Genomic DNA, 12405 nt, shown 5'->3' with positions numbered 1-12405 from the left:
GACATCCTCTTAGAATTAGAAGGTTCTATCTGATATTTTTGTCAAAATTGAATTATTGACGTATTCTTATTTTTTTAACGACATAATAAGGTGAGGTGATGTGTTTCTTGAGGTTGTATTGTAAATTATGAATTACTATGTTGGTAGTTGACAACAGTTATTATGTTTGTGGGGAATTTTTACTGTCATTATTATTGAGGGAAGTTAAGTTGGTGTGTGAGTGAGTTGACAAAACTCACCGTGCCTTTCTGAAGCACCTCACAGCTGGGATCAGTCTCCTGCGTCCCTCATCTGATGTGTTGTATGTCCTCAGGTCAAACTCATCCAGCACCTCATCAGACATCAGAAGCATGTGGGCCAGTACTGAACAGTGGGTAGGAGACAACTGGCCTTTGAAATCCTTGGGGGATTGCAGGTATTCTTGAATGTCTTCATGTATGGAATGATCATTCATTTCAAACAAGCAGTGGAACAGATTGATGCATCTTTCAGGGGAGATATCTTCTCTGTTGAGATCCTTAATGTACTTGCATGTTTTCCTGATGCTCTCTAAGCTGTTGAGTGGATGTGTGAGTAGTCCTTGTAGAAGTCTATGATTCTTCTCCAATGAGATGCCCATAAGGAAACGAAGGAAAAGATCCAGGTGTCCATTTTTGCTCTGCAAAGCTTTGTCCGCAGCTTTCTTCAACAACTCTTCTAAAGGTAACTGGGCTTTCTTGACAAAAAGTTCAGGTGCACTCAGTTTTTCATTCATATTCTTAAAAGAAAGAAATACATGAAGTGCTGCCAGAAACTCCTGGATGCTCAGATGTACAAAGCTGTATATCTTCTTCTGGTGAAACACAGATTCTTCCTTGAAAATCTCAGTGAATACACCAGAGTACACTGAGGCTTCACTGACTTCAATGCCACACTCTCTCAGATCTTCATCATAAAACATGAGATTCCCTTGGAGCAGATGCTTATAAGCCAGGTCTGCCAGTTTCAGTATTACATGCTTATGTGATTCCAGGAGCTTCTCGCTATTTGTTTCACATCTTCTCTGATACTTCTGATTCTTTCTGGTGGTCTGGATGAGCAAGAAGTGTATGAACATCTCAGTCAGAGTTCTGGGAATTTCCTGGGTGTTGTCCTGTTCCAGCATTTGCTGAAGTACAGTGGCTGCAATCCAACAGAAGACTGGAATGTGGCACATGATGTAGAGACTCCTGGTTGCCTTAATGTGCAAGATGATTCTGTTGGCCTGACTCTCATCACTGATTCTCTTCCTGAAGTACTCTTCCTTCTGTGGGTCATTAAATCCTCGTATTTCTGTCAATTGGTTGATGTACTGAGCAGGAATTTGACTGGCTGCTGCTGGTCTTGAGGTTATCCAGATGAGTGCAGAGGGAAGCAGAGTTCCCTGAATGAGGCTTGTCATCAGAAGATCCACTGATGATGTTTGTTTTACATCAGACAATTTACTGCTCTGTTCCAGATCTAGAGTCAACCGACTCTCATCAAAACCATCAAAGATGAACACAACTTGACAGTCTTTGTATCTTTCACTATCATTCAGCTCCTTCAGCTCAGGGTGGAAGTCAAGCAGGAGACTGTGAAGACTATACTGACCACCCCGGACTAAATTCAGCTCACGGAATGAAAGGGGAAACATAAAATCTACATCTTGATTGGCTCCACTATCTGTCCAGTCAAGAATGAACTTTTGCACCGAGACTGTTTTTCCAATGCCAGCAACACCTTTGGTCATCACAGTTCTGATGTGCTTCTCCTGTCCAGATGAGGCCTTGAAGATATCATTGCAGTTGATCGATGTGTCTTCTGTGGATTGAGATCTGGATGCTGACTCTAACTGCCAAACCTCATGTTCCTTATTCACCCCTTCACTCTCTCCCTCTGTAATGTAGAGCTGTGTGTAGATCTTCTTGAGAAGTATCTCATCTCCTTGTTTGCTGATGCCTTCAGATATTTTCTCAAACCTGCTCTTCAGACTGGCTTTATGAGTCTTCATAACTCTCTCCAGGTCTTCATCTGTTGTGGAATAAGTGAATAATGGAAAAAAATATATATGTTTAACAATGATAAGACAATAAAGAAAAATGAATTAATAAGTAGTACTCCTTTACAATACAACATGTATTCTCATTTCAACATGTTCCATATATTCATACATCAACATATCATTACACATCTCATTACAATATCTCATTACACATCTCATTACAAAATCTGTCAACATTATCTATTGTACAAAATCTGTCAACATTATCTATTGTATCTGTCACACAAAATATTCAAAAATATTTATATGAACATATTGTAAAAATAGACCCACAGGCAATAATAAATTAAAAAAAGGAAATGATTTGCAATATTTGTTGATCTGATGGTGAAAATGAATTCTCTGACAAAAAGATAAAATCATTAAATTCAATATTCTATATTGAAACAGCTATCTGCTGATAGCTGGTTTTAACTGGTCTTTGCTGGTTTTCTTCCACCTGGTAATTGGGCCACCAGGTGGACATGCTGCTCTCTGAGGAAGCTGGTCAAGCTGGTGTGTCACCAGCCTGTTATGTGGGATACAGCTGGTTTAAGATGGTTATACTTGTGACTAACCTGCAAAGCTTGAGATTGTTGGTGTAAGATGGCCATGCTGGTTTGCTAGAATGACAAACATAAGCTGGCATGGCCAGTTAAACCAGCAATGTAAGATCAAACCAGCTGAATTACCATCTTAAGCTGGGTAAACCAGTTAGACCAGCAATGTAAGATCAAACCAGCTGAATTACCATCTTAAGCTGGGTAAACCAGTTAGACCAGCAATGTAAGATCAAACCAGCTGAATTACCATCTTAAGCTGGGTAAACCAGTTAGACCAGCAATGTAAGATCAAACCAGCTGAATTACCATCTTAAGCTGGGTAAACCAGTTAGACCAGCAGTGTAAGATCAAACCAGCTGAATTACCATCTTAAGCTGGGTAAACCAGTTAGACCAGCAATGTAAGATCAAACCAGCTGAATTACCATCTTAAGCTGGGTAAACCAGTTAGACCAGCAATGTAAGATCAAACCAGCTGAATTACCATCTTAAGCTGGGTAAACCAGTTAGACCAGCAATGTAAGATCAAACCAGCTGAATTACCATCTTAAGCTGGGTAAACCAGTTAGACCAGCAATGTAAGATCAAACCAGCTGAATTACCATCTTAAGCTGGGTAAACCAGTTAGACCAGCAAAACTCTTGCGAAAACATACAGTACCTTCAGCTGTTCAACAGTCATAGGGTGGTCAACAAACTGGTCAACAAGCAAACCACCTTAAGCTGGTCAGGCTGTAGGGGTGCAGTTGAATCTGAATATGGTATTCAGAAAGCTGTAAAGTTCATACAGTGATTAATTCTAACTGTAAAGTTTTAGGCAATTCCTCGTCAAGTTTTCGTCTACGAAACCAGCACCAGTAGCCTACCTAACCTTGATGATAAATTGAAGCATGATCACTCCTATCAGGCTGTTTTTTTCCAGCATGGTTCCCTCCAATAGAGGGGATTTAAACTTTCCAGTCTTCTAAAATTGAAAATTCAAACATTGTAATATGCTAATAGTAAAATAAGAGACTTGTATTCACAATGTCATTGCTGTCTAATATGATTTTACTCAGATGTATCTGTGGATCAGTGAAGACTGGGGATATACTAAGAATTACCGCCAAATTTCCGCTTGTTTCTGACGCTTTTTGCACCTTCCAAGATATGGCCTTTTGCTCATCGGTTCTCTGGCAGTTCGCTGACGGGTTGCCGACAAATGCCCCAATATCTTGCCACTATTGGTCTAAAATCTTTTTTTATACAGAGATCTGGATCTGATCTCTACACATATAAAAAAGATTTTAGACCAATATATATATACTTCATCCATCATTTTAATAACATGTCATGTCTTTTCTTAATATTCATGACAAGTTAAATTTATAGAAATTATAGTCCAACGGTGGACCACAAGAGGCACGCCACCGGCGGCATGCTACCAGCGGTCCGGTAGATGTGCCAATCTGATTTTGCTATCTGGGTTAAAACATGGCATTGTATGTACAAAACAGATCACACATCTGCACTTTTCTTACTGATGCATATGCATTTATGGGAGGGTGAGGGAAAACACATCTGCGCGGAGCTACTGGGCTGCCATTGGCTCATCTGCATTCGATGGGCGGGGTTTTGTGATTCAGCTGAGTTTGTGTGTAGCAAGCATGTACTCCAAACATAACAAAACTGTCCTAGCTAATCATCAAAAGGGGGAGACAGGAGTTTAGGAAAAGGGAGGGGGAGTTTTGTTCGCTCTCTGCTGTCAACCAGAAATGACAGCATCTTTTTAAAAAAAAGCAAAAATGCATACTCACCTCGTTTCTTTTTTCCTTCTGGGTCCATCAGTACCTGCTCACACACTCCACACCTGGACTGATCCTGGGTCAGCTTAGCACTTAACCAGGTAGTAAATCAGACAAAGACAGCACTAAATATCAATTATGTTGTGGTGCCATTATGAAGCCTCCCTAAAATTGTGACTTGAAAACACGTCATGGATATTTTTACGTTTTGTGGAGTGGCACCGGTAGGCTATCAAAAGCAGATTTCGATTTTCGTTACCACTGTGTAGCCAAGCCTTATGCCATACCCAAGTAGCCTAAATCGAGGTAATTTTTAATTATGCATGAGGGCAATTCCACGGAAAATGGACTTTTTGTCACATCCAAAACGCCAGTGAAATGCCTTGGCATTTGTATGATGTGAATGATAACATTCATTTTTTGTGCATTTTTTCTCATTTACATTCTTCATAGCCTGACGAGCCAGACCCACATTAAAATGTAGGGTCTGGGCACTCACCGTTCGCAGTGCTCAGTCCGAGGGGCGGGATAATCAGTTGTCTTTCAAATTCCCTCTGCACGCAATAGGACAGCGGCAACGCTATGAGTCCCATGCATTTCCCACCAGCGGAGCTAGTTGGCTAGTTCAAACGTTTGCCAACTTAATAAAAGCTTAACTTGTGTCACACTGCTCGCCAACAGCAACATCCATCTTATTTGTGTTCAAGTAGCAGGGAATTCAAGCCAAACCGTTGCAACTCTGCCATCAATCATTATGTTAAGCCCACCTAACGACTCTATACACGATTTCATTGGCCTGATTGAGTTTCGATTTCTGGAGCTCACAAGCCAACGGAGAGTTGCTAGACTAGCCCTGGCAGCAAAATGTAATTTGCTGCCGCTATGGGGCGCGTCTAGATTTTTAGGCTACATTCTTCATCCAAAAATAGCAAATGCTTAAATTTCATGCAATCATTCACATCATACCATACCATCACATTTTATTGGCGTTATGGATGTTCCAAAAATGTAATTTTCCATGGAATTGCCCATGATTTATTTTGTTATTGAATTTGTGGGCTAGGATTCCTCTCTGCAACAATTATGTTTAAAGGTAGCCTCCTGCTTTTTCAGAAGGGGCAGCAGGCAGGCTACTGACAGAGCAATGTACAGTGGCAGAACGACGCACAGTGGCTGAAAGTGGTACTAAAGTTTCACGCAGCTTCACGCCGCCTAATGCGTGACTGAAGTGCCCATTTCAAAGTAATGCCCACTGTACCGGTACAAAATATGAGCGGTACAAAATATGACCGTCGCCCAGTTTTTCACGCTTGTCAAATTGTGTTCATTTTCTACTTTGTTCCTTTTTGTGTGTTTGTAATTGAGTGTGTGCATAGTGCGTGGTTGTTTCTGTGTATATGTGTTTTGTGTGTGTTTTTTTTGTGTGTGAATGTGTGTGTGTGTGTGCGGGTGTTTGTGTATGTAGGCGGTGACGGACTGGACGGTCTGGCATTTGGGCAGATGCCAGAAGGGCCGCGGCCCCTCGTGGGCCGACCAATCACGGAGCGGCATGCTTGTCGGGTTTGCGCGGCCCATTTATCGTAAAGATGGTTTTACAATATCTCTCGGCCCACTATCAAGCATCAATAGTTACATCAACATCAATGTTACATTGCTTTGAATAAGCCATTTATCTCTAACTCCCTTCTCCTCCTTCATAGTAGGAAACTGATCAGTATTTATACCAGACATGAGTCTCTACACTACAGTCATGGTGACCCTCAATATTTACATCAGTCTACATTCTTTTGTAACGTTATTCAATCAAATGATTTAAAAGTGCATTGTTTGCAATAAATATGCTGCCTGTATCTTTTATTTTATTATTGGTTTACAAAAGTTAGGCTACATGAAGCAATGACTTCTGGGAATTTCAAAACCGAATGCGTCTACTTCCTTCAGCACAGGGAATTGCTGATCTAGCATGCCTTGATCCTCGGAATTTTCCCCTTATAAAAGCTAATAAACTGCCCCCAAATGCACTTCGAAACATAAGAGAATGTCTGCTTAAATTCAGTGAAGGTGCTACGGTTGAAAATCTACAGTCGGAATTGACACATCTCGCCACGCACTGGGACAGCCTGAAAAAGTCTCCTCTAAACGAGTATACAGTCAAAGCGTCGGACTTTGATGATGCCGCGGAGATATAGGAAGATACAGAAATAAACCTGGTGAGCAAGAAATGTGCTACCTGCAAGAATTGTGCAATTTGTTGCTATTTCCTTCTCCAGCAGTTAAACCTCTTTACCTGAGCCTACAACTATATATGGTTAGCAAATGAATTCCTACTAACACTGTTATGTACTCAAGTGGCATGCAAACTGAGTTTTTCCACTCTTAAATTCATCAAGAATCGCCTAAGGGCACGATTGTCACAGGATAATTTGGAGGCCTTTATGCTGATGGCGACAGAGAAAGAGGTCCTCTAATGAACTTGGATGCTGATGACGTGATAGACAGGGTTGCGGAGAAGAGCAAGCTCCTTCGCCCTTGTTAACTGCATGACGCTAATTAAGACACGCTTGGGAGCGGGTTGCTCTGATGGGTTTCCATTTACCAACAAAACTACATTCGCCGCAGCCGTGGGGGCAGAAGACGCTTTGGTGCCACAACGTTATAAACTTGACTTAAATAGTCGGCTGCTGTAAGCTACAATAGGATTTTTTTATATACCCCTGGTCCCCTGTTGTCTCAATGATAATAACATCTAATTTCAGGCTATATTTCAGAGTTTGCCGTTCATTTGCATTAACATCGTATTTTGTCATTTTTGGTGAAGACATGCATTCCTTTAGGGATATTGAACATATTGAACATTCTCTAACCATCGTGATTTCGAATTGGTGCAGCAATAAAATCGAATTGGTGCATGTGAAGTTATATCTGTGTGTTGCGGGCACATGCACACGCGTACATGTGCGTCCCCGTGTGGGCCGCTGGTTGGTGAAAATGCCAGGGCCGTTTTTTAATTCCTATGTGTGGGTGCATGTGCGTGTGTGTTTATGTGTTTGTGTGCGTGTTTGTGCGTGTCGTGTGTGTGCATGTATGTGTGTGTGCATGTGTAGTGTGTGTGTGTGTTTTTGGGTGTGTGTGTATGTGTGTGCGCATGTGTGTGTGTCTTTGGGCCCTATCATGACATTCTAAAGCGCATCGCCACTCGTCAAAAGTTTATTAAAATTTAGTAGGATGTCCAGTTCACATTGGGAGGGGTTTCGTTATCAAACGTGGAGCGGATGGCGCAACAAGGTGTTCCTAGGTTTTTTAATCAGTCATATGGGTGTGTTTGGGGCGTAACATCATTTAAACCAATGATAATGACAGCTGTCATTCCCTTTAACGGCGCATGTCAAATAAATGCATTGGTATTTTGGCATTCAACGGCGCATTTGAAGGAGGCTGCTTGCGAGACCGTACAGAATAGTCATTCCTAAACCATGCTTTACTAAAACCTAGCATAGCCTTCACACATTTGCACTCGTCTATTATTTGAACTCATTGGCAAAGTGAAACTAACTTCACCAAGGTGTCAGTCAACGACAAGACAGTTATATGCAGTTACTTTCACTATTGACTGACAATGGGTTACCATCGAAAACATAGGCTGGAAAAAGCAACACTTACCCTAATATTGCTCAAATGACTGAATAAAACAACATTTATCCTGCAGAGGAGTTGCTTATATCTCGTGACAGTGCGTCTTCAGCTGTGCTCCATACGTGTCTCTTGCCTCTCCCCTAATTACTCATTACCAATTTGCAAATGATGGTGAATAACTACTCATCATGAGATGTACAGTATTTCGTAATATCTTTATTCTAATTATGTTTCCCATTGTAATCATGCAATTTGTAATGTTTTGCATGGACGTGCGCTGGTGTGCGTTCATGAATGATAGAAGGATGGTGTGTGCACCTGCCAATATGACTGTCTATACTTCACTGCGTTTACCTGCGCACCCATTACTCTCGTTTGAATTACTCGAGAACCCGTGATCGCATCGATATGGCACGCATATCAGATGAAAGAGGGGACACAGGGCTATCCATTGGTACCATGTCTATCGATCCTTCTGGCTTATAAAAACAGATAAAGTGACTGCAAAATAATAACGTCATGTACACAAACCAACGCTGCACACCCATTACTCTCGTTTGAAATACTCGCATACCCGTGATCGGATAGATATGCCACGCATGTCAGATGAAAGAGGAGACTCAGAGTTCAGATCAGCTCAGATGTCTTCTTAATTTTCTTTATTCTTTAGTAAAAGGTGCAGAACATTATTAAACTTTGACTAACGTTTCGATGTGTCGATGATCGAAACGTTAGTCAAATTTTAATAATGTTCTGCACCTTTTACTAAAGAATAAAGAAAATTAAGAAGACATCTGAGCTGCACCGGGCTCTCCTTCTCTAACACTTTTTGGCTTTGGCTAAAAATTTCTAAAATCATTTGAGTTTCACTAGTCACATGTTTTAAGAAGGAACACTTGTTATTGAACTAATAACAGACGGTGTCGAAAATTTACTTTATTTTCCATAATGGAGAAATAACATATGCAGAGTCTAATCAAGGTCAATCTTGCCAAAAAGCCCTCAAACCTGAAAACACATGAGGCAAAAGTGCAAAACATCACAAAACTAACTAAACTAACACGCCGCGATATTTTTGTATTGCAATCATTGTAGCCTACAGTTGGTTGTAACAGCTGAACAGTCGCTTTTACTCCCCGTGACATGCGCTCATTATAAAGAACGTTTAACGTGTCCCAAAAACAGCTATCAACTAATCACCAAACGTCTTATAAACAAGTATTGCCAGGAGCAACACCTTGCAAAAAATGAGCCTTTATATGGCTCTTCTCCTGCCTAGATTCGAACTCAGAACTGCCTGAAAGTTGCAGACCTGTTCTGGAAAAACGTGCATTAACCCACTCGACCGTCAGACAACGCTATCTGCTTCGAGTAGGCCTATTGGGTAGGACTGTAGCCTACACTGGTTGCTGTGGCACAGTCTTGAGCAGGGGTGTCAAACTCAAATTCACAGAGGGCCAAAATTAAGAACTGGGAGTATGTCGCAGGCCAAGCGCAACATTTATTGAATAACCTATGTTTTTATTGAATTAAAACTATATACACACAAGAAAAAAATAGAATGCAGGCATTTCTGAATATAGTCTAATAAAAATATATTGAATATCTGAATAGAAAAAATATATTGGCCTATTTTTTGCAGGTGAACTATAAAAATTGTAAATAACATTTAACAATGATCAAAATTGTAATTGTAATGGCCGTGCTGTTTGCGCGATATCCTGTGCAACAGTAAAACTCGCTTTTGCAGCATCATTACTTGTAACTTGGCTTGGGTAGTCTGCCTGAAAGCAGACTTGCTTTCAATTCTCCCACCTTCTGTAGCTTAAGCTTCGCATCCAGATCTTTGTATTTGTCTTCATGTTTAGTTTCGTAGTGCCGTTTTATGTTGTACTCTTTAGTGACAGCTACGGTGAATCCACATACCAAGCAAACGGGTATGTCCTTGAATAATATGAACGTATAATCATTTTCCCACCTATCTTGAAAGCTCCGATTATCAATCTTTCGCTTCGCCATTTTCGTTGATAGTTTGTCTGGTTGCATGGATACGTGTTTTGTTTATGAACAGAAAAGGCGACATTAACGATGCAACACATTTTGGGATTTGAAGTGTTATCGATGTACAGTATGTAGCAACTTGATGGGCTGCGTTGCCCTGGGCTGCGCTCATGCACTGAATAGAATAGCGTGCTGGGCCAGCTCTAACGCGGATGCGCTGAAGAGAATACTGTCAGGCCAGCTCAGATATGGATGCGTTGTATAAACTACGTGGCGGGCCACTTCTAATACAGATTGAATAATGACCTCGCGGGCCACAAATAAGCAGCCCGCGGGCCAAAAATCACAGCCCTTGCTGTCGAATGCTCCGTCCGGTTCGATCGTGGAACGCCACAGCGGACTATGCTGCCCCCAAGCGGCTGCAGTTGTACTTACATTTCACCCAGCTGCGTGAATCACCTTGATGGTGAATGAAATGTCAATTCTTAACTGGGACCCACTGTATAGCTGGACTTTGTCTGTTCTTGTGGCAAAGCATGTTTATAATCCAACGCTATCGTGTGTTTCTCTATGGCAAAGCATTTTCATAATCCGGTTTTGAGATCATAGCAAATTCCTGCATGGCATCCAATTCAAGGCTCACATTGCATCCCAATTTGTTCAACAAAGAAACACCTTTTTTGCCTTTACTTTGTTCATGGCAATGCAGTAAAAAGTTGAGAATCATTATGAGTACATACACCATAGGCACGCAGGCTAACACTCAACCTCGGGTCAAGTCAGGTCAGATCAGTTCATGTCACAGATATGGAGTGCAGAGATGGCGGCGCGTGCACACGCAGCGACCTCTCTCTGTCCCAACCGTACGGTGTTTTGTTTGTTTAAAAAGTGTTTGTCCGAAAGTTTTACGTGTTCGTCTCGTCTTACTACAAGTACAGCAGGCAGTTTCTACTTGATATCTGCAAAAGCAAGTTTTGCAGCGTTCTGGACGTTGCAACAGAGGCGCTAAAGGAACTCGGACTACTCCGGCCTGCAACAACACCGGACTCGCCTGCTACTCCTCCCCGGAAAGAAAGCGTCGGAAGCGGTGTGTGAGGAAGCAGAAGAGGGGCAAGCGCGGAGGCGTCCGGGCCAGGGCCAGCCCAACTCGCCCAGCCATACCATCCATTCTCCTGGCAAATGTACGATCATTGGACAACAAAATGGATTACATACGACTGCTGAGATCAACAAACCGGACAGTGAGTAACTGCTGTGTGCTCGTCTTCACTGAGACTTGGTTAAATGACAACATTCCGGACTCTGCTGTACAACTGGAGCAGCTAGCATGCTATCGAGCAGACAGGGCCATTGTAAAGAGAGGAAAATCACGAGGAGGAGGAATCTGTGTTTACATCCGTGACGAATGGTGCCGGGACACTGTAGTAGTATGCAAACACTGCTCACCACTGGCGGAGTTTATGATCATAAAGTGCCGTCCTTTTTACCTGCCAAGGCAAATTACTGTGATTCTGCTAGTCGCAGTATACATCCCGCCTACCAACAATAACAGCGATAGGAACGCGGCTTTTAGTGAACTGTAACAGGCTGTCAGTGAACAACAGACGGCACACCCAGACGGTTTCACCATCTTCGCTGGAGATTTTAACCATGCAGATCTTAAAACTTCCAAAGCTACACCAGCATGTTGATTTTCCAACAAGAGGAGATAACATCCTGAGGGGTATTTCACAAAGGCAGAATTAAGACATCCAAGATAAGTGATAAAGCGAGGTTTGACATAGCGTTGTCTGGTCATCCTAGCTCAACTCGTTTCACTAATGCCAATCCAGGATGAGTAGGAGTGACTATGTCAAGCCAGGTGTAAGTAATTCAGGATGTGTGCACGTTCTCGTTTCTGCTCCAAAGTGCCCACGGTTGGAATAAAAAAGACGCGGAAAATAGCGTTATTCACACAAAGTGAACAACCGCTTTTGATATAGACTAACAATGAAGTAAAGTTGTCCTTTTTGGAATGGGGAATCATGGCTATTTCTGTAAAACAGCGGGATTAGGCGTGGTAGACCAACTGAATGCAAATGTATTCATATCCAACTGAATGCAAAACGTATGCACCCACGTGTGAGTGCTTCCTTGTCTCGGCACGCAACATCATTAAGAAAGCGCTTGCCACTGCAAAGATGCAAATAGTATGATATACCTTAATATTATAGTTGAAAATACCTCCGAGAACTTGCCCCTCCACTTCCAATTAACTACAGTAGGCTAGGCTATTCATCAAAGTCTATCAATGAAATAAGCAAACAAAGAGTACCTAGGCCTATGTTAACTAGATGTACCGCCCAGTCCAGCACATTTTTTCCACAAAAATAAATCACGCTGAAA

General features: G+C 41.8%; 1 protein-coding gene across 1 annotated transcript in view; it reads right to left on the bottom strand.

Annotated features, from left to right (window-relative positions):
- LOC125297524 (NACHT, LRR and PYD domains-containing protein 12-like) overlaps positions 1-4421 on the bottom strand; it is a 61159-nt gene extending 56738 nt beyond the window's left edge. Inside the window, exons 1-2 of the mRNA XM_048247907.1 lie at positions 4399-4421; positions 240-2031 (exon numbers count right to left, since the gene is read on the bottom strand). Coding sequence (XP_048103864.1) covers positions 240-2011 — 1772 coding nt within the window. The 5' untranslated portion in view covers positions 2012-2031; positions 4399-4421. The remainder of the gene's footprint in view (positions 1-239; positions 2032-4398) is intronic.
- Positions 4422-12405: the final 7984 nt, after the last annotated feature.

This window comes from Alosa alosa, chromosome 7 (genome assembly GCF_017589495.1).
Source record: "Alosa alosa isolate M-15738 ecotype Scorff River chromosome 7, AALO_Geno_1.1, whole genome shotgun sequence".
Taxonomy (NCBI): domain Eukaryota; kingdom Metazoa; phylum Chordata; class Actinopteri; order Clupeiformes; family Clupeidae; genus Alosa; species Alosa alosa.
Note: the sequence above shows the minus strand (reverse complement) of the source record. Positions and strands in the feature narration are given on the sequence as shown.